This window comes from Magnolia sinica, chromosome 9, assembly GCF_029962835.1.
Source record: "Magnolia sinica isolate HGM2019 chromosome 9, MsV1, whole genome shotgun sequence".
In the NCBI taxonomy this organism is placed as follows: Eukaryota; Viridiplantae; Streptophyta; class Magnoliopsida; order Magnoliales; family Magnoliaceae; genus Magnolia; species Magnolia sinica.
The window spans coordinates 10,956,088-10,980,542 of NC_080581.1; the positions used below are offsets into that span (position 1 = coordinate 10,956,088).

Below are 24,455 nucleotides of genomic sequence, written 5' to 3' on the forward strand. Positions count from 1 at the left end.
CAATGATGATAATGATGAACAGCAGGCACAGTCAAATCTCAGCCTAGCAATTCCCTAGTTTTTACAAATAACGAGATTGCTTGTGGAACCTAGGAAATTAAAACAGAAAGTTAGGGCCTGGTTCATTATTGGGGAATTTATTTAATGGTTTTTTATGTTCCCTGGGAATACGCCTGAACTAAGAAAGTAGAGCTGGGCCAGAGATAAAGCCTCTCTTACAATCAGAACAAAAATCGGGCTGATTATCTGAGAGGAATTGAGTGTGCGAATTGGAATTCGTTCAATCCAATCCAATCCGCACCTCCATATCAATGCCTCACAGAATATACAAACTAACATGGGCTTCCATAGATAACACAGCATATCTGCATCCAATATATACATAGTAGCCAACCATATATCAACAAAACAAGCAATAGAAGAATGTTTATATGAACATTCATTTTTACCTCTGCACAAGTTGGTGCAGAAATCAGGGCCCTCATCGCCACGATTTCAGACCGTCTAAACAGGTCGGTCGTGCACTTAAGAAACTCATGCCTTCCAACATGATACAAGGAGACCTATCAGTAACTAGCCCATGAAAGACTTGAAGTTGATCTTAGATGGACTGACGATGCTGCATTTCCATGCCTTTCATCTTGTTCTGGGGAGTCGTGGCAGAGTTGTAGCTAAAGACCAGGTGGAACTCTCTGAGTTTCATCAAACCTGGATTGTCATGTGTTAGCATCAAGAAATGCAGAAAGTCTGCGTGAGATGCACACATACCATGCTAATGGCTTGGCCTTAAAAATCAGAGGTCAGCCCAGTCATCGGGCAGGCTGCAGGTGCCTGAAATAGAAACTAATGATAAAAAAAATCTGCCAAAGCTCACATCTGATATGCACATGTGGCCCACCTGATGACTGCTCCAGCCTGATTTTTTGGCCACAGCATGTAGGCATGGGACCCACATGAAGAGTGACCCAGATCTCCTACGAGTGGGATGTAAAGGACTGCTCGCTCCAGCAAATAACCTTAACAGCATAATAGAATATTAAATGTACAGGTTTATCGGGGCTATGGACAATTTATCTGACTGAAAATTCACATGCAGTTAGCAACTGACCTGAGAATTTCTAGCTTTGAGTCTCTGCAGTTCCTCTTGGGCACACACGAGCCTACGGCAGCACAAAAAACAAACATAAAAGGGCAAAAAAAAAAAACAAAAAAAGACATTGAGATTTTAGTGCCCAACATCAATATTCAATTTTATCTGAACATGAATACCTCCACTGCAGGTCAGTAATGTCCTGCAGTAGCTCCTTCTCCCTATCATGTGCAGACTCCAGCTGTGAAGAAAATGAAAGAAATTCACCAACAACCTCCAAGAAAGAAAAGAACGCATTTACAGCTTTTCACACTTAATAAAACACTTATTGAGATTGTTCCGAGGAATGTAATCAAAATTTTTAGGCCATTAGATGATTGATAATCAGGAGGCTATGTAAAACCAAACCTGGACAGACATAAGACGGAGAAAAATGTTATGGGCGGTAATAGTTTGGAATTGGACAACCCCAACTATTACCTTCGCAGCTCTGTCTCAGTAATCAACAGATGTATAATTTGCCGGGGCGCAGATTTCAGTATGGTAGGACCCATAGTTGGAAGCATCCAGAACACCGATCAGATGGACCAACAATGGATGGGAGATGCCCCAAAAGTCTCCCTGACAGATGGATCCTAACCTTTTGATCTTATCTCTGCAATGTTAAAAATGTAAAGGATATTGCGGTTCACATTACGGAAAAATACATCAAAGATGAAGCATTAGACTTGGGATCTAATCATGCATTATGATATAACCATGCCCTTCAAAATGACGTTTTTGTGAGAGATTTATAAACCTCTGATGGTTTTTCTGTGCCCAGATATACAAGTGGATCAAATTGCCAACATTCAGATTAATATGAGAAAATGGTGAAAATTTTATGATGTTTTCCTAGTATTCAAATTGTGGAAGTACCTCAAATTGCAGTTCTGTCTTTTCATAGTCTAACTTGCAACTACCATAATAACAGTTCAGAGCCAAGAACCTCATATAAATGCTAAGGAAATCAAGCAATTTGTTACTTGCACTTCATCATATTAAGAATCACAATTCAATTCAATGCATCCAAACACACCCTTTGTGTGAGGGATTTATAAACATTTGAACATCACAAACCAAACATCTTTTACCCATATGAAAACGCTGTAACACCCTTCAGAAATTAACTGTGAATCGCAAACCATGTCTAGTGCTCAATCACCAAATAAACAGAGAATATACTTCCTTGGCATTAAAAAATCACTAATGAAAACAGTTTCAATCAATTATACAGAGAAAATAGCAAGAGCAATTGTGCCTGAGGAACGTGGAGTTACTTACCAAAGACCTCTCCGCTGCAATGGTGGACACTGGCATGGACCCCACTGCAATGGTGGACACTGGCGTGGACACTCCATCTGCTGTTCGATTAGCTTAAGGGATAGAAACCAGATGTGTTAGGTTATCTCAAGCAAAAGAAGAAGGAGAAGAAATGCGAAGAAAAGGAAAAGGAAAAGGAAAAGAAGAAGGAGAAGAAGAAGAAGAAGAAGAGAAGTAAGAAAGAAAGAAAGAAAGAAGAAGAAAATGCAGGTTTAAGGGACAACATGGACGAGTACCTGATATATCACCAACGCTCACTTGCTTCATCAGATTTAGAATGTTCTCCTGTTAAGAAAAGGATGACAGTAAAGAAATCCTAAATAAAATTAGACATCAAGATGATGTAAAACATTGCAATCCGTACCCTTTGAAGAATATTAGCTTGCAAAATAGAATGCAATTGCGGGAAAAGGGAACATCCAAGAAGATTTGATGGTGGAGCATCAGACGGTGACGTTGGAAACATTTGAGGAAGTTGAGTAATCACCTACATAATCCATAACCTCTATATAAGACATTCAATGAAACAAGATTGAAAAGCAAGATGCATGCAAACTTCCTTGGAAGAATTTTGCTGAAGCCCACACATACCTCTAAATGTGGCCACACTTGCCAGCCTGGTGCATGTAGAACACCAGACTGTGCATCAGGCATGTCCCACCATGCGTCTGTCTGACCCCAAATAAAGGCCAACCCAATCATCGAGAGGGATGTAAACATGTAGACTGGATTTGCACAATTGACTTTGTTTTTCTAAAATCTGTTTCGGTTTGCATGTGACAAACTTGACAGGCCTGATTTTAACAAAGTTCATCTACACAGTGGGGCCCACCTGATGCATGGCTTGTATGTCCCACAGATGCATGATTGCATGTGGGCTTAGCAAAGGTCTTCTTTGAAAGAACATGCGACATTATGATGGGAAAAAATTTTATTGTTTGGAATTACAGCTTCTCATGTTTCACATTCTAAACCCTTGATGAGGTGATGTTCTTTTACACTGGGAAACCTGTTCATGTCTGATAACAAAATCAAATAATGGATATATTGTGCATGCATAGACCATGAAATTTTGTTTTCATGCGTGTCTTTTAAAGAAAAAGGCCAGTGGTCCATATGATGGCATCCCAAAGGATACACAGGCAATTGTGAAGTGGAGGCTTCATTAGTCCCTTGCACCAAGTCAATCCATGGGTTTTTTTTTTCCTTAGGTTTGCATTGTCATCATCATCCATTCCACTATCAATATCAAAAAATTGTGGACCCTTGGGCAAGAAGTTTGTTGTCGTTGCAAATATGGGCACCATGATTGATGCAGGACAATTAACCACTTGCTTTAAAAGCTCGAACTGTTAGAGCATGGCGAATCAATCCCTTTATCTCATAGCCCAGGCCCCACATCTCATGGGTTAGGACCTCTGCTGAACCCCCCCTTCTGGGCCCCAAATCACATTTGTACCGCCTCACACGGGCCGCCCACCCCGAGTGTGCCCCTACATCCCACAGGCAACCCCACTCAAGCCCGGTGTGAAAATGTCCCTGCATTAATCACCCCCGGTGAGGAGTCTCAAACCCAAGACCTCCTGCTCTGATACCAATTTGATGCAGGACAATTAGCCACTTGTTTTAAAAGCTTGAACTATTAGAGCATGGCGAATCAATTCCTTTATCTCATAGCCCAGGCCCCACATCTCATGGGTTAGGACCTCGGCCAAACCCCCCCTCGTGGGCCCCAAATAGGGGTGTACATGAATAGAGCTAGCTCGATTAGCTCGCTCGATTCGATTCAGTTCGAAGCTAAGTTCTAACCGAGACGAGCTGATTTTTTGAGCTCAAAAATGAGTTTGAGCCGAGTTCAAGCTGGCCCCAACTCGACTTGGATTGAATCAAGCTTGAATCGAACTAGGATCGAACCAGTTCTGACTCAGTTACTTTGCTGTTGATGTTGCTCACTAGGTGTTTGAAGAAATGACTTAACCAAGTGTGGTTGGTACTGTAACTGTGTAGGTTCTCAGTTCTCTTTCCTATCTATTTATATGCTAATATTGTGTATGAATGAGTCTATGCATGTGAGTTCTTTAGTAATCATTGACATGATTGCATGCATTCTGGTAGCTCATGATCCATCTTCCAGAACTAATTCAAATGGTGAGTGTGAAAACTCTTCTTGGGTCGTCATAATGAATGGTGCTAGTCTGTGTAGGCACAACATTTCAAGGATTTTGAAATTTATTTATTTTGTTCTCATTTTGTGCACAAAATTTTGTTCCTTGATAGTAAAGTTTGTAGTGTTTCTTGTCTCAGTTTCCAAGGAAGGTATGTACATGAAACAAATACCCTTTTTTTTCTTGGTTTTTATGTTGCTTAGAAGGTATTTGATAAAATACTTGTAAAACCATTGCTTCTGTTTTACAAACAATGGGATTTTGAAAGTGCAGTCCAAGTGTTTGTGGAAATGCTACAATGGCGAACTCGGATCAATCTTGGCTCGAACTCGGCTTGAACTGGCTTGAGCTGCTGACCGAACCGAGCCGAGCTAGCTAGTCAGGCTCGAGGACCGAGCCGAGCTCGAGTTGAGGTCGGCTAGCGGCCGAGCCGAGCCGAGTCGAGCGAAGGCCAGCTCAACTCGGTTCGACTCGATGTACACCCCTAGCCCCAAATCACATGGGTACTGCATCACACGAGCCACCCGCCTCACACGGGCCGCCCACCCTGAGTGTGCCTTTGCATCCCACAGGGCAACCCCACTCGAGCCCGATGTGAAAATGCCCCTACATTAATAATCCTTCGAGAAACCCATCTTCATGGCGGACTGCTGTCCAAGTGAGAGCCATTGTCCACCACAGTTTGAAACCATTTTTGTTGGTCATCGTGCCTCACTTTTCCAATTTCACCATTCCTCGGCGGTGTGTTCAGCACAATGATGCTTCATGAGGTTCTTCTGGGAATTGTGAGGGTCGATGTAGATGTGTCCAGGCACTCCATGTTGAAGTTGGAGCAGCAGATCAGTCCATGGATTACATCTTATGTATAACCAAGCATCCTCAGTATCAATGAGTCCCAAACTTGTTTTTGCTTGATACACGCAAATTGTCTGACTTAATGCTCACTCTAACCTCACATGAAGGATTTCAACCAGCCCATGTTATCAATTGTACTTCACTCACCTGTAGGCGTAGTAGTAGTATTGCCTTGTGTCTTCACATGTTGCAGATGCAGTCCCTTGCTGTTGGAGTATGAAAACACCTACGGAGTGCCCTATCGTCATGTTCATGATCATGTCTACATTCATTGTACAATATCATGTAAAGATTCTTTTTGTTCTTATCCCCCAACTGTAAACTAGTTGATAAAGTATGTAGTCTCTGTTTATGCTTGTCTCTTCTTTGAAGAATATCAATTAAATACAGTGATTCATTCTCAAATCTCCTTTCTTCTCTCTTTGTGAGATTTTATTCCTGCAACATGGTACAAGGGATCTTTAGGGTCTACATATGATGTTATTTTGTAGTTGTTCATCATTGGATCTGTGGGGCCATCTTCTGCTAATCAATGCGTTTGATTTGTTGTGGATTTTACACTAACACAAGATTTTTGTGCATTTTCCATTTTTTTTAACTCTCCAAAGGGGTCAAATTTCTTCCATTTCTCTCTTCTTCTTTTTTTCTGGACAACTGTCCAGTTTTATTCCTGGACCATAGATCTTTGCAATAAGATCACATTTGGATCTCAATCTTTGGACCCCTTGCCAATTATTTTATTTTATTTAATGGTGAACGCATCAATCAAGGCCAATTTTCAAATGGAACAAGTTTAGATGGAATTTTGCCTCTGTCGTCACATCTATCAAGGCCGATTTTGGAATGGAGCAAGTTTAGATGGAATTTCGCCTCTGTCATCACCTCCCCCCTCTCTCTTGTGATGATTTATTTTGTACCCTCATCTATGGCGACCTCCTCTTCTTTAATTAGTTCTGGAATCTATGACAGGATTTCGAAATACATCATTCTAAAATCACAACAATCAAGTTGAATGAAAACAACTTCCTACAATGTTGATTGGCCATCAAAATACTTCATGGGAGACAAATAGAAGTTAGGATATGCTGATGGGTCCATAACCAGCCCATTCGAAGATGATTCGAAATACAGAGAATGGTAAGCCAATAATCAACTTGTCATGTTGTGGTTGTTAAATTTGGTGAGTGAAGAAATCAGCAGGGGTTTATGCACACATTACTCCGCAAAAGACATCTAAGGTAATCTTCAAGAATTATATTTTGACCAAAATAATTTGGCACATATCTATCAATTGCATCAAGATGTTGCATTTCTTCGTAGTATATGAAAAGAATTGGAATACTCTTATTTCTTTTTCTTTTCTTTTTTCAAAGTGAAGAAGTTTTATTATTAAGGCTCACCTAAGCAAAAGCTAAAGCGGGAAATAATTACAACCCAAACAAAAAAACCAAATTAAAAACAACCACGGCTTCCAAGATGGGAGCCCACTCCACTACAACCATCTTGATTTTTCCTTGCCAAATCCTCCATTAAACCAATCTTGTTTTTAAAAGAATGGTTGTTTCATTTCCCCCAAATAGCCCAACGTGCCTTCATTAGGACTAACTACCAGAACACCTTGCCTTCTTTTCCGCTATCCTGTATAACAGGACAAAAGGAAGTCAACAATCAACTTCTACATCTCCCAAGAGGTGTTCAAGAGAGGGAGGAGTCCCACACCATACGGGTCAAAGAGCAATGAATGAAGAGATAATCAAGTGTCCAATCATTATTCATGCACATCAAGCATACATTTGGAGAATCATGGACCGTCTTGGGAGATTGTCAACTGTGAGAACCCTCTTCCTTCCCACTAATCACACGAAGGTTGCAACCTTAGAAGGGGCTTCATATTGCCATGAACAATAAGCACAGACCTGCTCCCCCAATGTAACTTCCTAAGCAGATTGTAGAAAAAGTGAACTAGGAATCACCCCAACTTATGATTATGCCATACCATCCCATCCCTCTCTCCCAAAGATGGATAACGGTCCTACAGCCAAATCAAGAGTCTAATGAAATCCCCCACTTCCTCGTCTTGAAGATCCTCTGACACAAAGGAGTCCATACCATAGCATCGCCACATAGGGAATAACAGTGGGCCACAGTGACATTCCTCTCTGGGGAGAGGTGAGCTAACTTGAGAAAGTCCATCTAAAGCACCCTTCCCCCACACTACATATCCTCCCAAAAGCAAATGCCTCCTCCCTCACTTAGGGCAAAAGAAACCCCCTCCTTAAAAACTCTGACGCCACACTAGAGATCACTTTCCACAAGCCTGAGGCCCTATCATGGGAGGAGCCTTCACCAACCCCCAAACCCACCCCCACCCCCCTAATAGACCCTGTACTCGCTAGCTAACATCTTGCCAGATTCTCCTTTCTTCTATCCCAAAACCTCCATGGTCATTTTCCTTGCAAAGCCAGTTCCATATACCCCTTCTTCCTTATCACCCGGGACTTGGATGTCCCTTGAAATGCTAACCAACTTGGCTTCCCTCTTCCCCAAAACCACATTGTTCAAAGAGTTTTCCCTCTAGTAATTTCAGCTTCCATAAACCTAAACCCTACAAAACCCCCCACCACAAAGGACTCCCACCACTCCTTGACCATGTTCGAAAAGCCTTCCACTTCTAACTAGTTAGGTCCCCAGTTCTCCTCCACCTCAAGAAGGATTGGCTAATGATAAAAAACTGGCCTTGAGAGAGCACATTGTTAAATTAATGGGAATCTCTCTACCCAATCCAGGGAAAGCAGAAATATGTCGAGACAGGACAAAATGGCCTCCCGCCCATTCAACTATGTGAAACGGGCTCCTCCAATGGGATGTTGATCAATTCATGACGATTCACCCATTCGAAGAAATTCTTCATATTATGAGTGACATGACTACCGTTTGACTTCTCATAGTAAACTTGATCACGTTGAAGTCACCCCCCCAATGCAACATGGCAATCCCCACAATAGCCTTACAGCATAGAGCTCTTCCCAAAGTTGGGACCTCCGCACAGCCAAACATGGCCTGTGTGCCATAGTGAATAGCCATCTAAACCTCAAGAGACATCCCTTAAAGTAACGAAGACCGAGAAGGAGCCCATTAGATCAATTGCATTAAGATATTGCATCTCTTCGTAATCCAAGAGAATTGTTATTGAATATTACACAACACTCCGCAGTCTTTGACAAGAAATGGAATACTCAGATGATATTAAACGTATCTGCCTAAAAGATGATGGTGCCCAAAAAAAGGATGATAGAAACAAGATAGATAATTAAATTTTGGCAAGGTTAAAACCTTTACATCTAGTTTGATGTCTAGGGACCAATGGAGCCAAAGTTGGTAAATGGTGCCATTATTTTCTCATTGGAGGCTATGTAAATGAGTGCCATTATTTTCTTATTTTCATTGATGGTTTCTTGAAATATGCATAGATTTATTTCTTGAAGGAAAGTCAGATGTCTTTGAGAATCCAAAGAATTTAAGAAAGTTGCAAGTAGTGTTGCCAATTACAAGGTCAGTTGTTTGAGATCCAATGGTGGTGGTGAAAATGGATCAAAAGAGTTTACTGAGTACTTGAAGGACCACAAAATTCGAAGGCAGTTCTCAAGTCCATATACCCCTCAGAAAAATGGAGTTGTAGAAAGAATCAAAAGCTAAGATAATGAGTATGCGAACTATGGCACACGTTATAAATAGACTACCACAACCACATCTTAGCTTCAAGTTGCCATATCAAAAGTTGAGATGAAGAAGGTTCACAATCTACTACAAGATTTCTGGTTGTGTTTGTTACACGATGGTGCCAATGGAAAAGGGGAACTAGTCAGAAAAGAAGACAATACAGGCTAATGCTCATTGACTACAATGAACAAACGAGTGTAGATGCTTGAATCCATCCAATGGAAAGATCTGTGCATTTAGAGTAAGGGTGTGGCAGTGGGTCAGGCAGCGCACGTGGTTAGAAGAGCCCAGCGCTACCCTGCCAAGCCCAGCTTTGTATCAGGACCTATTGGACTGGACCAGGCTTGGTCAGTCCTATTAGATTGGTCTATGGGCCAAGCTTGGACCTAATGTGTATAGCCCGACCAATTTTCGGGCCAGGCTTTGACTCAGGTCACTTTAGCCTAATCCAACTTAACCCAATGCTTAGAGTATCGATATTGTTACATGTACCAATGAACGGGGATATGGAAACATGTATTAATACCGCCGATATTATCGCAATACTAGGAAAAATATCATTGCCCTAGGGAAACATTAAGAAAAAGGTGAAAATTTTGAGTGAAACTTTAAGAAATGTTAAAAGACCTATATTTACACATTTAGGAATCAAAATGTTGCAAGAATACAACTATTCATAATAAGTCTCCATTTTATAGGGGGACCTAAACCTTCCTAAATTTATATCGATTTTCGACTATTTGTGGATGTTTCCTTGGTATTATGGATATTATCGTTGGTATTGGATATACTATCGATGGTATCGCTAATTCCGAGGAACTTTTATAAAGGATCCTTCTCAAAATATCGTCTGTATTGATAATACAACCAAATATTGCTGGTATTAAAAAAAATATCAGTGGTATTTGGAATTATTTTTTTAAAAGGCCAATAGTTTTTATGTTTCTAACATGGCGGTATTATCAAATATCATCGATATTTGGAACACCGAGCTCAAACCAACCCGACTTGACTGCAAGGGCTTTCTTATAATCGAAATATTACCCTAACCAAAGCTCTCTCTCTCTCTCTACTTTTTAAATGATAGTAACCTCTACTCCCATCTCCATCTTTCTCTTTTTTCCTACCTTACCACTTACTTCATCAAACCAATCAAATTTATTTCAACCCAATTCGGTGTTCTTTTTGGTCTCCAAAATCTAAAACCTGACCACCGTAGCCAACACACATCTCCATATTTCATTCTTACTATTTTACCCCTCACAGTGGAGCCCACACACAAAATCCAACTTTTCCAAATAAACAACCCTTCCATATCTAAATTTTCGCCTGATTGCCGCCACAACCAGACATATTTACTAAACCACTCAAAACCTAATTTCTCTTGAAAGAACTCAAGGAGTTGAACAAATCCACTCACGAACAGATTCACCCAAAATAATTGGGGAGAAAATAGGTTACTTGTGATTTTTTCAAACTTCTTTTGAAACTTTGGAGAGGGAAGTATGCTGTCCAAGTATCATTGATATGCATCACGCAAGTACCAACGATACAAGGTAATATTTATGAAGGGGCAGCACCATTATACCACAACATATCAACGATATCATCAATACCTTTAGTGACATAGGGAATTGTACAGAGTTTTACAAACCCGTGTTTCATATCAACCATATGTAATATTGACAATATTAGCCAATATTATCAATATTTAAAACACGAGCCCAGCCCATTGCCAACCCTAATCTAGAGATGCGATCCTCAATGAGGCCTCATCATGGTTGTTGGCAGTGAATGTTCCATTGCTAGATTCAAGTCTTGCAGGTAAGTTGCAAGGAGTGAATTGGTAGAGAGAGCTACAGCAAATAATAATAATAATAAATAAATAAACACAATGAAGTGAACCATGAACTGGTTCAAAATCAGGAAGCTTAAAGAGCCTGCCTCAACCATTGCCAGATGAATTAGAAGGGCAAAGACAAGACTTATAACAATGTCACAAGATGAAGTTTCCGCTAGCAAGCAAAAGAGCCCATAGATATAAGGAAAAAGAACCATACAAGATAAATGGGAAGGGAATCAAGGGGTACCCAGACCCTTGGGTACTTGATGGACACAACCTGATTTTAATGGCTCCCAATCCAATTTCTCAATCCCATTTACAAATCAGGTTGGGTTCAAGTCCACCTTTGGACTGGCAAAAAAAAAAAAAGTCTAGTTGGATCCGTGTCTAGGTCCACCATCTTGGACCCAATTAAACTTGAGTAAAGTCTAGTTAATGTTAATAGTAACTAGGGGAAGTGGCACGTGCAATGCACATGGAAAGAAGAATGGAGGGGGGAATCAAGAGAGATTTTCATAGGGAAAAGATGCTCATATTCACACGCAGAGAGAGAGAGAGAGAGAGAGGTCACTAATGGTGGTCAACCCATCCCCACTTTTTATTTTGTGGCCCACTTGAGTTTTAGATCTGCCTCTCATTTGTGCCAACGTCCTCACATCAGGCGATGCAATAAATGTATGGATGAACGTTACATAATCATCACGATGAGCCCCACATAGCCTTCGTTGGATGGGCTCTGAGCCCTCATTTTGGCTACATGCAAAGGCAAAGAAACTTGGGAGCAGGGTACTCATGCAAAATGGAGGGGGCAGATAAAATCCAAGGTGTTTTTTGAATGGTTAAGATCCAAGCCATTGATTTATAAGAAAAAGATTTTTCAAAAGTCCACAAGTACCCTTTATCTTTATTGAAAATCTCATGCGATGTCCCATAAAAACTCAAAGGAAAAGGACACTGCTAAAACTAATTGTATGGACACAACACCTCCAATGTGTCAAACATGCATAAGCATGTAATCTAATCCATCTATTCAAGTGGCCCAACCATGTGAATACCCTTATTTGACATGGACCCAACCCGAACCTGACCGACTTGATGGGTACCGACGGTACATGAAACCGAGTGAGATCTGGTTTCAGGTCCTAAAAAACAAAATCCAGACCTAAAAGGACATTGGTCTGACAAGACCCAAACCAATTAGACTGGGTCCAAGACTTCTAGGACCCGACCCAGACCTGACTTTTGATAGCCCTAAAATGAGCTTGTGGTGAAGAAACACAAGTTGTGTCAAGTACACAACTATAACAAGAGTTGAGAAGCCAAAAAAGAGTCGTAGACAGTATGAGTTGAAGAACCTAAAGAGGATGCCATTAATCAGCTATGCTGCAAAGACCATCATGGATGCGAAGGCATAATTCTAAATATGGCAAGTCGGTAGACATGTAAGAAGTTTGGAAGGAAAATAGGTGTGGTGAGAGTCAACGCTGAAGGGGAGTGATGATGGTCCTTGCAACTCCGGCGCTTACACCTAGAATGGTCTGACCAATGAGCCATATTTGTTGATTTGGTTTCTAATTCAATTAGGAATCATTAGACTACAAGTAGAGATATATTGTGTTTGAATTGGAATTGTATACTAACTAGTCATGGGGGTTTACTTATAGAAATTTGAGTGGAGTGGGCCTCTTTTTTCTCAAGTACATATGAAAATGATCCAATAGCATCAATACTACTGTAACTTATGGTAGTGTTGATCTTTGTGGACCCCATTGTTATGTGTCAGACATCCACTCCATCCATCATGTGTGGCATGTCAAGTTTAGAGCCAAAAAAATCGGGCTGATCCAAAACTCAGGTGGGCCACATCAAAGGGAACAACATAAAATCATGCCTAAAACCTCTAAACCCATTTGGTGTGGCCCACTAGTCTTTAAATGGCATGATTTTTTTGTGTCCCTATCCTTGATGGGCGTCTGATGAATGGATTGGATGGAATGTACACATCATCCTCACCCCAAAAACAATCTAGAGGGCTTTATTGGTTGGGCTTGGGCTTCCCCTCCCTACTGTTCCGTTTTGTATGGCTCACCCGAGTTTCCAATCGGAGCTGAATTTTGGCCCCATGACCTAACATCAAAGGACACATTTGATGGAGGAAAAAGAATGTCATGCACTGATCACGGTGGACCCAACAAAGGTCGACACCATCGTAAGTTATAGTAGTGTTGACACCACTGGATCATTCATACAAAGTATGAATGTATGTATGTATGTACGTAGTGCCAGTGTAAAAATGTGAGAAGAAAAGTAACGAGTTGGCTTTTTTTTTTTAGTGCATGGCTCTCTAATGTCCACAAGACTTAGTTCTTCCATCATCTTTTGCCTTCTCAAGCAAATGGCACTTATTGAGAAATGCCACGATTTTTTTTTGTTCACGAACGTAGAAAATCACGAACGTAGTAGCAAGTCCATGACTGTGAGTGCCACTTGATGCCCATCGTGCAAGCACAAAAATGAAATATGAATGGGAATGCAGCAGGGAGTAATTGTTGACATACAAATCTCTTTGGATAAATAATCCAAAATGGGGGAATTCATCCTCCAAGAAAAAAGCATCATGCATAAACAAATATTGCATATATGAACACAAGTAAAATCGATGGAGGTGGAGGTTAAATGGTATAAATGAAGCCAATACATATGAACAAAAAGGAGTTTTGAAACTTCAGATCCAAAAAAAAAAAAAAAAAAACATCAGAAACAAAAGAAAGTCCTTTCAGCCTAAATGCACATCGCTTCAACACCACTAACCTGCACACTGTGACTCTTTGGTATCGACGGAGAAGGAAGTGCCTGAAAGAAACCACTGATTGTTAGATGCTTTTCGAATTTGCGGAAGCATTAGGACAAATCCATGATAGCCATATCACCTTCTCTAATTCAACACTCTCAGATGTCACTTTGAAACGCCCTTTCTGCTGGACAACAGGAATCTTTGTTTTCTCATCATGTTCATCAGAATTTGATGCTGCAATAACATGGGTCAGCTATAGGAGGCAAATAGTGAATGCAATGACCAAATCTTATTAGAACCAACATTAGCCAAAATGAAAAAATAGCTTCAACATGAAAGTCGGAGAGAAAAAGGATTTTAGACATGCCTGCCAACTTTGATGCTTTAGAAATAGCTTCAGAACCTGAATCATCTATCACCTGAGAAACCACTAGTCCATTGCCGCTTCCCACATTCTGTAGCTGATTTTTTTGTTTGTCACTGAAGAATTTACAAAATATCAGGACTAGTATTGACAAGAAAATTGGAAAAATAATCATCCCTGGCTGAAACCTAAATGGCACAATGACATAACTATAAACAACGAGAGGTGTGAATACACCCGCATGCATCTCTACACAGCTGTGTAGAGATCCAAGTGATGCATCAGATAATCCACGTGACATGTGTGAGACATCCAAGTGATGCATCAGATAATCCAAGTGACATGTGTGGGACATCCAAGTGATGCATCAGATAATCCCCACGATGGAGAAGACCTGGTGGAAAAATCAGGCCAGTTCACTAATCAGGTGGCCAGGCATACGTGTTGAATGTGGACAGCTGACATTTCTTCTGTAAATTGTTTAGGTTTTTCGTGCATGTGGCAAACCAGATTAGTTAGTGGCGTGCCCACCTAATGCAAAGGGATGTCCCATGTGTTCCAGGATTATCTGGAGGTGTACATGGGATTAGCAAAACTCTAAGCATAATATACATATGAGAAATGCTCTGATGCTCTTAGAGCACCATAAGTTATAGTGCTTCTAGTTGCGTTGGGACACAGAGACACTCCAACCCATTGATCCAAATCATTCATTATATCCAACAAACATTTAATGGGCTAACATGCAAACATCACACTAATCTAACAAATAGTAACTTTTCGATTGTTGGATTCTAAAATGTACTGTCAACATTGTTTACACAAAAGTAGGTCCAATCAACAATTTGATACGTCTATTTGTTAGGCCCATTATCAATTGGTCATGATTTTACAGGATTACTTTTGTTATGCAATTGTAACCATCTAATCCATGGTTTGGGAATGGGATGGCTAGAGAAAATAAGGTCATCGAGGATGAATTGGATCATTTGATCAGTGTGATTTTTTCCTTCAATCCATAAAATGTATTCAAGAGTGAATAGATGGTTTAGATCGATCAATCGGACTGTCCAAGTGACCAGATGCACAGAAGAAACGTGCAGGCATCAATTTCTCTCACAATGATCAGAAGGAACATTCAACTGCAAGACAATCAAAACAAATGCTGGTTCTGTTTGTTCCATGGCAAAAGCATCAAATGCCACAGAGAGGACAGAAGAGAGAAGAAACCATCTATAGAAAAAGAAAAAAAAAAAGCACTGAAAGAGGATGTAGAAGCCATTATGAGAAGGAACTAAGATCCTCTTATTTGCATTAAAAAGAAAAGTTCAAAGATAATGTACAAGCCATTATGAGGAGTTCAGATTCTCTCATTTGCATCAAGCCTGCAAAATGACCATGCCCATGTCGAAACTTGATCCTTCCATTAAAAAATTACCAATCAGGTCCTATGACTCTGTCATGTATGTCAACATCCCAAAGACGTGGTGACCACCATAGTGACAAATCTCATTGTCGGCAATTTCTTGACCCAGGAATTTCTCAGGACATTTTCAGAATTTGATATTTTTCTTACAATATTATCTAGACAATCTCAGTAAAAAATATATTTAAAAGTATTTACTATAAATTACTAAATAATTTTGAAATTTTTAAATATAAATGTCTAAAGTGAATTATTTTAACTTCTAAATAATTTTTCTATTAAAATTGTGGAAAAAATTGTAATAATTTTGTGATTAAATAAAAAAATAAAAATAAAAATAAAAACTGCCGAGATTTTGAAAAACTTGTGATATTGTTGCGATAATATTGTTTCATCCAAATTCCGCGAAAATATCGAAATCTCGGCAATATTTGTCACAACGATAGCCACAAAAATATGCAGTCAACGAAGAAAATTGAATTTTAAGAATGAAACAGGGAAATATTTGACACATGCAAGCATGCAGTAATGTATATATACACAAATGCACAGTTTCCAAATAGAAACAGGGAAAATAATGGTCACATATAAAACTAATTGTGAGATACAGTAACAGAAAAGAAGCTGTTGCAAGACGCCACATGCAAGCACCTAATTTCAAGATGGAAACAGAGTAACTATTTAGCACAAGCAGGCAGAAAATAAAATAACAAACTTCAATTTTCAAGATAAAAACAGGTGAAATGTTAGCAAGGCAACACTGGTTAACTAATGCAAATCACAGAACATTTGGTATTCTTCAATCAGAAGAAAGCATGCTCTAATAAGCATGGAAAATAATGTGATAGCAAACCTCTCTCCTTTGATGGGGGTTTCCGGTGCATGAGAGCCAATGGAAGGTCTCTTCTCATTGTGAGAATGAGTGACAATGCTGTCTAGATGCTTTTCGCCCATCCCCACTTCACAATTTTCACTCAAATCATTTTCAATACTCTTGCCATGAGAGAGCAAGCCATTCTGCAGGATGTTGGTTTCACAAGTGGAGGTAGCAATACTTGACTCATCTTCAGATCCGTCTAATTTGCCACTGGAGAATGCAAAAGTAATGACAGTATGATTAGGAGTACCCTCTAGCTATCGGTGGATGCAAATCACGATAACTGCTGCCGGTCAATAGACAACAAAAGCTCAGGCTAGTGAATAGTTGTGGAAGATATTTCAAGGAGGGATTATAAGATTGTTAACCTTAAACCCAAGGACATGCACAGTATCCTAGTAGTTTCAGTTTGTACAAGTGGGGCTCATGGTTCAGTGGCCAGACCATTGATCTGATGGGTCCCCCCACCATTGGAATGCCATAAAAATCAGCCAGAGTGAAATGCTAGGCATCCAATTTTTGCAATTTTTCAGTTAAATGTGAACCATTGATATATTTCTTTTCTTGACCACCTACTTGAAGGCCACCGATAACAAATGCAAGAATTAAGGAACCGAGGTTACTTCATACAGAGAAGATTTTTAGGGGTTGCTTTGTACAGAGAAGGCCCATGGGATCAATTGTCTGGACCACCTAATGCTGGCCCCACATGCACGAATTAAGGAACTGAGGTTACTTATCCATGAGCCATGGATGATTTAATTCATCCAATGAAATGGCCCAAGCATTGATTGATACCGTGCTTTATATTTTGAAGCAGATATTAAAAGTGAACTTTACAAGCTGTTATTATAGTAAAAGGATATGAAAAAAGAAAAAGAAAAACATAATGGTAATTAAATTATCATTAACAACTATAACAATAATCAGATGTGGTATTCTCTCATGGGAGTTGGCATACCTGAAATTGTTCCCAGTATAGTAGAATGATGGAAAGCGAGATAGCTTCTCTTGAATCACATCCTCATCTTCCTGTCAACCTCCCACATCATTAGGAACCTTGAATCTCACATTAACTTCCATCCAAGAAAAGTATACTATTCTAGACTTACTTTTTCAACCCCATCATCCTTGGAGGAGCTGCTCACAGATAGTGTAGATTCCGACTGTCTTTCCACCATGCTATCGATTCGAAATAAGGATTTTGTGCAACCTCCTTGATCTTTCTCTGGGATAGTTTCATCAACATCTTGAATCTAGACAAACATAAATAGGTCAGAAAACATTGAAGTAATATGAAGCAAATAAGTTTCGGTAGGTTGGATAAAGAAACAAAATATATAAATAGCCCATACCAGTGAAGCTTGGGCCTTCACATCTTCAATGTTGAAATTCCAATCACTGATCCCTCGTTTGTATTCATTCTACATGTAATTTTGGAACAAGGTATAGTGTCAAGATGCAGATCTTGTTAATGTATAAAACATGGGCCAACAAAAGAGAAGTTAGATCAGAAATAACCTCCACGTATTAAAAACAATTTGGTCAGTTATGTATAAAAGACAATGAGCAGCAGACTTGAGAGGTAAAAAACATAAGGAAAAAAAGAAGGAAGAAAGAAAACATGTCCAAAAAATCTTTCATGCCACTAAACACAATATCATCTGTAAAGTTAAGAAAACAGAAGGTTCAATTCAACAATAATAGATAACAGCGTCTCACTATAACATGGGTCTCAATTGTTTTATATACCACAATGAACAGGGATGAAGTGTATAACACGCACTCAATTGAAGTAAAGATGAAACTGTCAAACACACTGTAAGCATGTGTCTATGATTTCTATAATTGAAAATCATTGAGTACTAACAAATCAGGTAATGTATCCATTTATTGTTCTCTGCTGCCACAGATATGAAGAGAACTGGACAAGTGCTGTGTTGTTTATAATCAAAATATGCTGCCAATATAATATCACCTTGAGCAGGGTTCAAACTTAGAATCCAGACTTCTCCACACCAGCACTGATATATGACATTAGGTATCTAAGATCCATCAGATGAAACTACCCTGAAAGGTCAACAAATACCCATGTGTTCAAGATAATCTTTTACAGCCAATGCTACCAGGAAACTAAGAAAAATAATTCTTTATTTGGAGAATCAAGGGGTGTGATATTTCCAGACCCAGATCCAGTCATGTTCGGGTACACATCAGGTCTTAGGTACTTGGCTTCGTGTTGGGTTCAGGTCCTTCCGGTCATCTAAACAATCAGATCCACCTGATGGACAGACTGGATCTCACACAGGTGCTGCATTCACATATGCATGTTGTGTATGTGCACCTTAATACATGCTTGTGTCCTAGAAAACCTCATTCAATTACTAGAATAATTCACACACAAAGAGAGTCTCAAAATAATTAGTTGTAGACAAGAAAATCATGCAATTAGTTGCATGTGGGCCCACCATGGTGTGTGTATAGCATCCCACACATCCAGCAGGTCACCCCACCCAAAGTTATGTGGATTGGGGGTGTTAGGTTGATCCCACTGTGAAAATGGTAAGACCAAATGATAAAGTTCGTGCACATGTGCCCAGTGTCCAATAGGATGACCCCACACAAGTGCAAAAATAGCCCCACCGTGACAAGTGTTGAACATCAAAACCGTGCATTTGATGGGTCCCCTTTAAATTATCGGATATCCCAAAAATCAGCCGTATACGGAACTTAGGTGGGCCATACCATCTAAAATCATGTGAAGACATGCCTAAAACATATAAAAGCACTTGGTGGGGCCCACCTAAAATTTGGATGCATCTGAAACTTGGTCAGACCCCTCATCCAAGTGGGACACACATAATAGATGGTCTGGATTTGTGAACTACATCTCGGTGGTCCCAACAAATGATTATGAATGTTTTAACGGGAGAGTAACCTCTCTCAACTTTTGTATGTGGTGTGTCCCACACAAGTCATGGATTGACTTGATTTTTAAGCCTGAGGCCCACCATGGAATGGTGCATCTAACTGATGGGGTAGATATTTGACACACATCACAGTGGGGCCCACACAACTCGACCTCATGGGAAGTTCCCATGAGGTCAACCGCATAGAACCATTTCCCTATATATATATATATAAAATACAGATGTAGCCACCTGATGGGTGGATAGGGCTGATATTTTCACAAGGTGATCCTCATGGTGGCATCCAATGTTTTGGACAGGTTGGATGTCACACACACACGTGAAAGGATGAAAACTATTCATTAGTTGGATGGTACATAAGGATGAAAGGATGCACACATGTCACACACACACAAAATACAGGCGTAGCCCATCTGATGTATGCATGCATGCATGTATGTTTGCACACAAGCATGCATGCATCTGTATGTGCATGTGTTTGTGTTTGTGTATGTGTATGTGTATGCATGTGTATCGAAACACTGATGTCCCCACCTTCAAGGGGAAGTTGCAATGACCCCAAAGCTTCTAAGTCACACATACCACAGCCAATCATTGATCCAAACAGTCTATTCAGTTATACAGTCGGAAGCAATCCATGATTTGAATGTGAACAATTTTGTTATAACTTATCTATTTCTTATAAGCCATGGATCAAATGGTTAGCATCATCAAACCAAAGTTCATCTTTTAAATCATAAGCAATCCACAGTGGGATCTATTGAATGGGTGCTTCAAGATGATGATTGGACATATTTTGTTTCTCCGCGCGATCTTAATTGTCTATTTTTCAAGCTCTTGATCAGGTGGTAGGATCATCCAAATCAAGTTTGCACCATGGCTTGCTCCCAATAGTGGGGTCGAATGGCCCAAATAAGCACCTTGGCTTGATGATAAGCCATGGATCAGATGGTTAGCACCATCAAACCGAAGTTCATCTTTTAAATCATAAGCAATTCACAATGGTATCTATTGAATGGGTGCTTCAAGATGATGATTGGGTGTATTTTGATTCTCTACCCGATCTTAACCATCTGCTTTTCAAGCTATTGATCAGATTTTTAGGATCATCCGATCAATTTTGCACCATGGCTTGCTCCAAATAGTTTGATTAAATGGTCCACATAAGCACTTTGGCTTGATGATTGTAACCATCTGATATATGGCTTGCAAAAGATGGATGGTTGTGAAAATTGGCCACAATCAAAAGGTTAAGGCATCTGATTGGCATGATTTTTTGCACCATGGCTTACCCCCAATGGTGTGAATGAATGGTTTGGATTGGTGAGTGGGAATACCACACCTTTAAATGTTTTGGGGATGCTAGTATTTCCCATGTGTTCGTGCATACATGTGCATTGTATATGTAGACAAATGCATTTCAAGATCAGTGATTGCAAAGACCATCTAGATCAATGATTGTCTGCGTCGCAAGCGACTTAAAGTGAGGGAAAACACATTTTCATTGCACATGAATGCATTTTGAGGGAACTTACAGGTAATTTTTTCTGCACCGTCATCACGTATGTATCACACCCTTGGGATACGGATACATATCAGTTATCATGCAGGATATATTGGTTGTATCACATAATTTGTCGCTATTGTTGGGAAACATAAGGAAACATTGAGAAATTGGTCGAATTTTTAAATGAAACTTTAGGGACGGTTAAAAAAGACACCAATACACACTTGGAAAAAAATCACAAAAAACAAGTGCACATAATAGGTTTCCTTGGTATAGGGTCTTAATCTATGCGCTGTCTAACTAAACTAATGCAAGTATGCAACTATATTCAAAGTCAATTCATAAAATTTAAAAATGTAAGAAGACATTTATGGAAACACATGCATCACATTCAACAGCAAAGGAAGTAGAAAACTAGAAATATACTTGTGGATTTCAAAGTATATATATTTTTTAACATTTTAAAATTTTTTTTTGAAAAATCCCTAAATTGCCAAGAATGTGTAGACTAGGTTACATACATGTTTGATTTCATGTTTGGATACTAAGATTGTAACCAATGTTTTAATTATCGTTATCAAGTAATGTATCACACCCTTGGGATACGGATACATATCGGTTATCGGATGAGATATATCGGTTGTATCGTGTAATGTATCGCAGTTGTTGGAAAACATGGGAACATTGGGAAATTGATTGATTTTTTCAACGAAAATTCAGGAATTGTTGAAAAAGACATCAATACAGTCTTAGAAATCAAAACAATACAAAAAAAGTGCATATAATAGGGGTTTCCTTTGTATGAGGTCCTAATATATGCGCTTTCAAATTGAACCAATGCAAGTATATTCAAAACCTATTCACATAATTTATAAACATAAGAAGACATGTATGGAAACACAAGAAATACATTCAAAAGCAAAAGAAGAATCACCGGATCAGGTTACATACATGTTTAATCTTGTGTTTGGATATAAAGATTGCAACTGATTTGCAAGAAATTTTGATTTTTCTCAATTTATCCGCAACTTGACCCATCTCCCCCAAATCTCAAAATCGAAGCTCCAAATCCATATTTTTTCATGGAAAACATGAAGAATCATAGATTTGCAACCATTTGATATTGGTTTAATGTGATTTACAACAAAAACATGGATCGAAAATCGAAAATGCTCATTGGATCAAATATGTGGGATATATCAACACTACCTGTGCATTTCGTATCGCACAGGTTAGATACAAAAGATATTGTGGGATATTTCGGCTGATACTGTCGATATTTAAAACACTGATTGTAACTGATTTAGGAAATTTTGGGATTTTTTTTTTTCCAATTTTTCCTAACTTGGCCCATCTCCCCCAAATCTCGAAATCGAAACTCCAAATACATTATTTTTCATGCAAAACATGAAGATTCATAGATTTCTTACCATTTGACACCATTTACAGCATATAAAAATGGGGGGGGGAAAGAAGAAAGAATCGAAACTAAAAAATACACACATTTTAGAATCCGGCCTCAAGAAGCTTCCGATCGCGATATCAGAGAAATTTTGAAGATCTTCTTCCAACTAACTAGAGTGAACTGATTGAAATTACCTTATGATATACTAGAAAGAATTTTTATTTTTATTTTTTTGGCAAAAAAGGTTTAATTTTTTGTGATTTTGTAGGATTTTCCAAACAAAATAGCTTCAGTTTCCTTTTATCCCTTTCGATATCACACTGGGTATCTATATAACGCACGATACATTAAGAATTTATAAAGAGGGAGTGTGGATATATCACACGATATTGTGACATCCATGATATATTGCGATATTGTGCGATATATTGCACGATACCATGAAAAATGGATATTACAACTAGGTTTCCTATCGCCTTGGTGGGATAAAAGATATATCCTGGGACACATGGATGATATTGTAAGGTACTGAAAACAATGCTTATGAGTAGCACTAATAGGTAATAAGATGAGGGAAAGCATACTTATATTGGCAATGCACAACAAAGACAAGAAATGCATCGGTTAGGAGTGTTGGAGACTCAAGGGGGGAAAGAGGGGAATGCCCAAAAGGACGTTGGTGGAAGCAGTAAGAAAAGACTTAATGATCATGGTTTAATTGAGGATACGGGCCAGGATAGAGTGGGTTGGCAGAATATGATTCATGTAATCAAACCCCAATTAGTTGGGATTAGGGCTTTACATCGAGCTGGGCCGAGTCAAGTCGAGGTGGGCCAAGCTTGGCTTGACTCGTCCTTGCTCTCCTCGAGTTCGAGCTCGGCCTCGAGCTTACTATTGGAGCTTGGCTTGTTTGCCAAACCTTTCGAGTCAAGCTTGAGGCGAGCTAGTGGATCGAGTCGAGGCGAGCTTACCTCAAGTCGAGTCGAGCCTGCTCCCAAGCCACACTTGACTCAACCTAGCAACCCCGCCCAACCTGCACCCAACTCAACCCAATCCCGACCCAACTGACCCAACCCCCAAATCAAATATTTGATTAATAATAATAATATATAATATTAGATCGAGCCATAGAGGTACCTTGTTATTGGTCCAGAGAGAGAGAGAGAGAAAGAGAGAGAGAGAGAGAGAGAGAGAGAGAGAGCTCAAGTGAGTGGCCGAATGCAAGCCGTACGGCTGAGACAAAGTCAGGCAAACACTGGGTTGAACTCGGAGTGGGGGGGAGAGAGAGAGAGAGAGAGGAGACCTTGGGCGCTGCGGGTTGGGTAAAGAATGGAAAGGGTAAGAAAGGGACGAACGGGTAAGGTAGGGTAGGGTTTAAGTTTTAACTTTTTTTATTTTTATATATAATATATTCGAGTCAAGACGAGATCGAGCTTCGAGCCGAGCCGAGCCGAATTTGAGTCGAGTCAAACTCCACTATGTTCGAACTCGGCTCGTTTTCAAAACGAGCGGGGTCATATAAAGCTTGGCTCGCCTCGAGTTATCGTTCAAGCCAAGTCAAGTTGAGCTAAATCGAACCAAGTTGAGCGAGCTTTTCGAGCTAGCTTGGCTTGTGTACAACCCTAGTTGGGATAAGGCTTAAATGCTGATAATGTATGTATGCATGTATGTTTGTACAAACGAACGGATATAAAAAGCCATGTTGTGGGTCATTTGACTCATTTCTTATCCAATCATGTCAGCATCGCCCTCTTTGTAAATGTTGGGTGGCCCACTGAGTTTTGGATCACATTTTTGGGCTTTGGGCCAAATATTGGAGATGAATTTACCTAAAAGAAAGAATATTTATGTCATTTCAATGTGTGTGCATCTGACCGTCTATTCAACAAACCTTTGTTGCTTTTAAAATTAGAGAAACCTTGATACTTTAGCAAGGCTAAGGGTGGCAATGGATTGGCAGCCTGCTCGACCCGATGAGCCCAACCTAGCTTTGGGCTAGGCCTGGACTTATTAGCTTGGCCAGTGGGCTGGACTTGGGCCTTGCAGCATGGCACAATCAATTTTTAGATCGGGCTTGATCTCAAGTCATTTTAGCCCAACCCGGCCTAGCCCAACTT

At 39.7% G+C, this 24,455-nt stretch overlaps 1 protein-coding gene across 18 annotated transcripts in view; it reads right to left on the minus strand.

Moving 5' to 3' along the window:
- Positions 1 to 362: 362 nt before the first annotated feature.
- LOC131256878 (serine/threonine-protein kinase BLUS1) overlaps positions 363 to 24,455 on the minus strand; it is a 58,851-nt gene continuing 34,758 nt past the window's right edge. Inside the window, exons 9-22 of one of the 18 annotated variants that reach the window (XM_058257949.1) lie at positions 17,852 to 17,920; positions 17,609 to 17,752; positions 17,458 to 17,528; positions 16,473 to 16,706; positions 14,197 to 14,309; positions 13,966 to 14,063; positions 13,847 to 13,888; positions 2,817 to 2,939; positions 2,689 to 2,737; positions 2,458 to 2,490; positions 2,414 to 2,427; positions 1,270 to 1,331; positions 1,109 to 1,160; positions 363 to 708 (exon numbers count right to left, since the gene is read on the minus strand). In XM_058257949.1, coding sequence (XP_058113932.1) covers positions 703 to 708; positions 1,109 to 1,160; positions 1,270 to 1,331; positions 2,414 to 2,427; positions 2,458 to 2,490; positions 2,689 to 2,737; positions 2,817 to 2,939; positions 13,847 to 13,888; positions 13,966 to 14,063; positions 14,197 to 14,309; positions 16,473 to 16,706; positions 17,458 to 17,528; positions 17,609 to 17,752; positions 17,852 to 17,920 — 1,110 coding nt within the window. In that variant the 3' untranslated portion in view covers positions 363 to 702. Of the gene's footprint in view, positions 709 to 1,108; positions 1,161 to 1,265; positions 1,332 to 2,410; positions 2,539 to 2,688; positions 2,769 to 2,816; positions 2,940 to 13,846; positions 13,889 to 13,965; positions 14,064 to 14,196; positions 14,310 to 16,472; positions 16,707 to 17,457; positions 17,529 to 17,608; positions 17,753 to 17,851; positions 17,921 to 24,455 lie in introns of those variants that run through there. The other 17 variants (XM_058257948.1, XM_058257946.1, XM_058257954.1 and 14 more) reach the window with 17 other exon arrangements.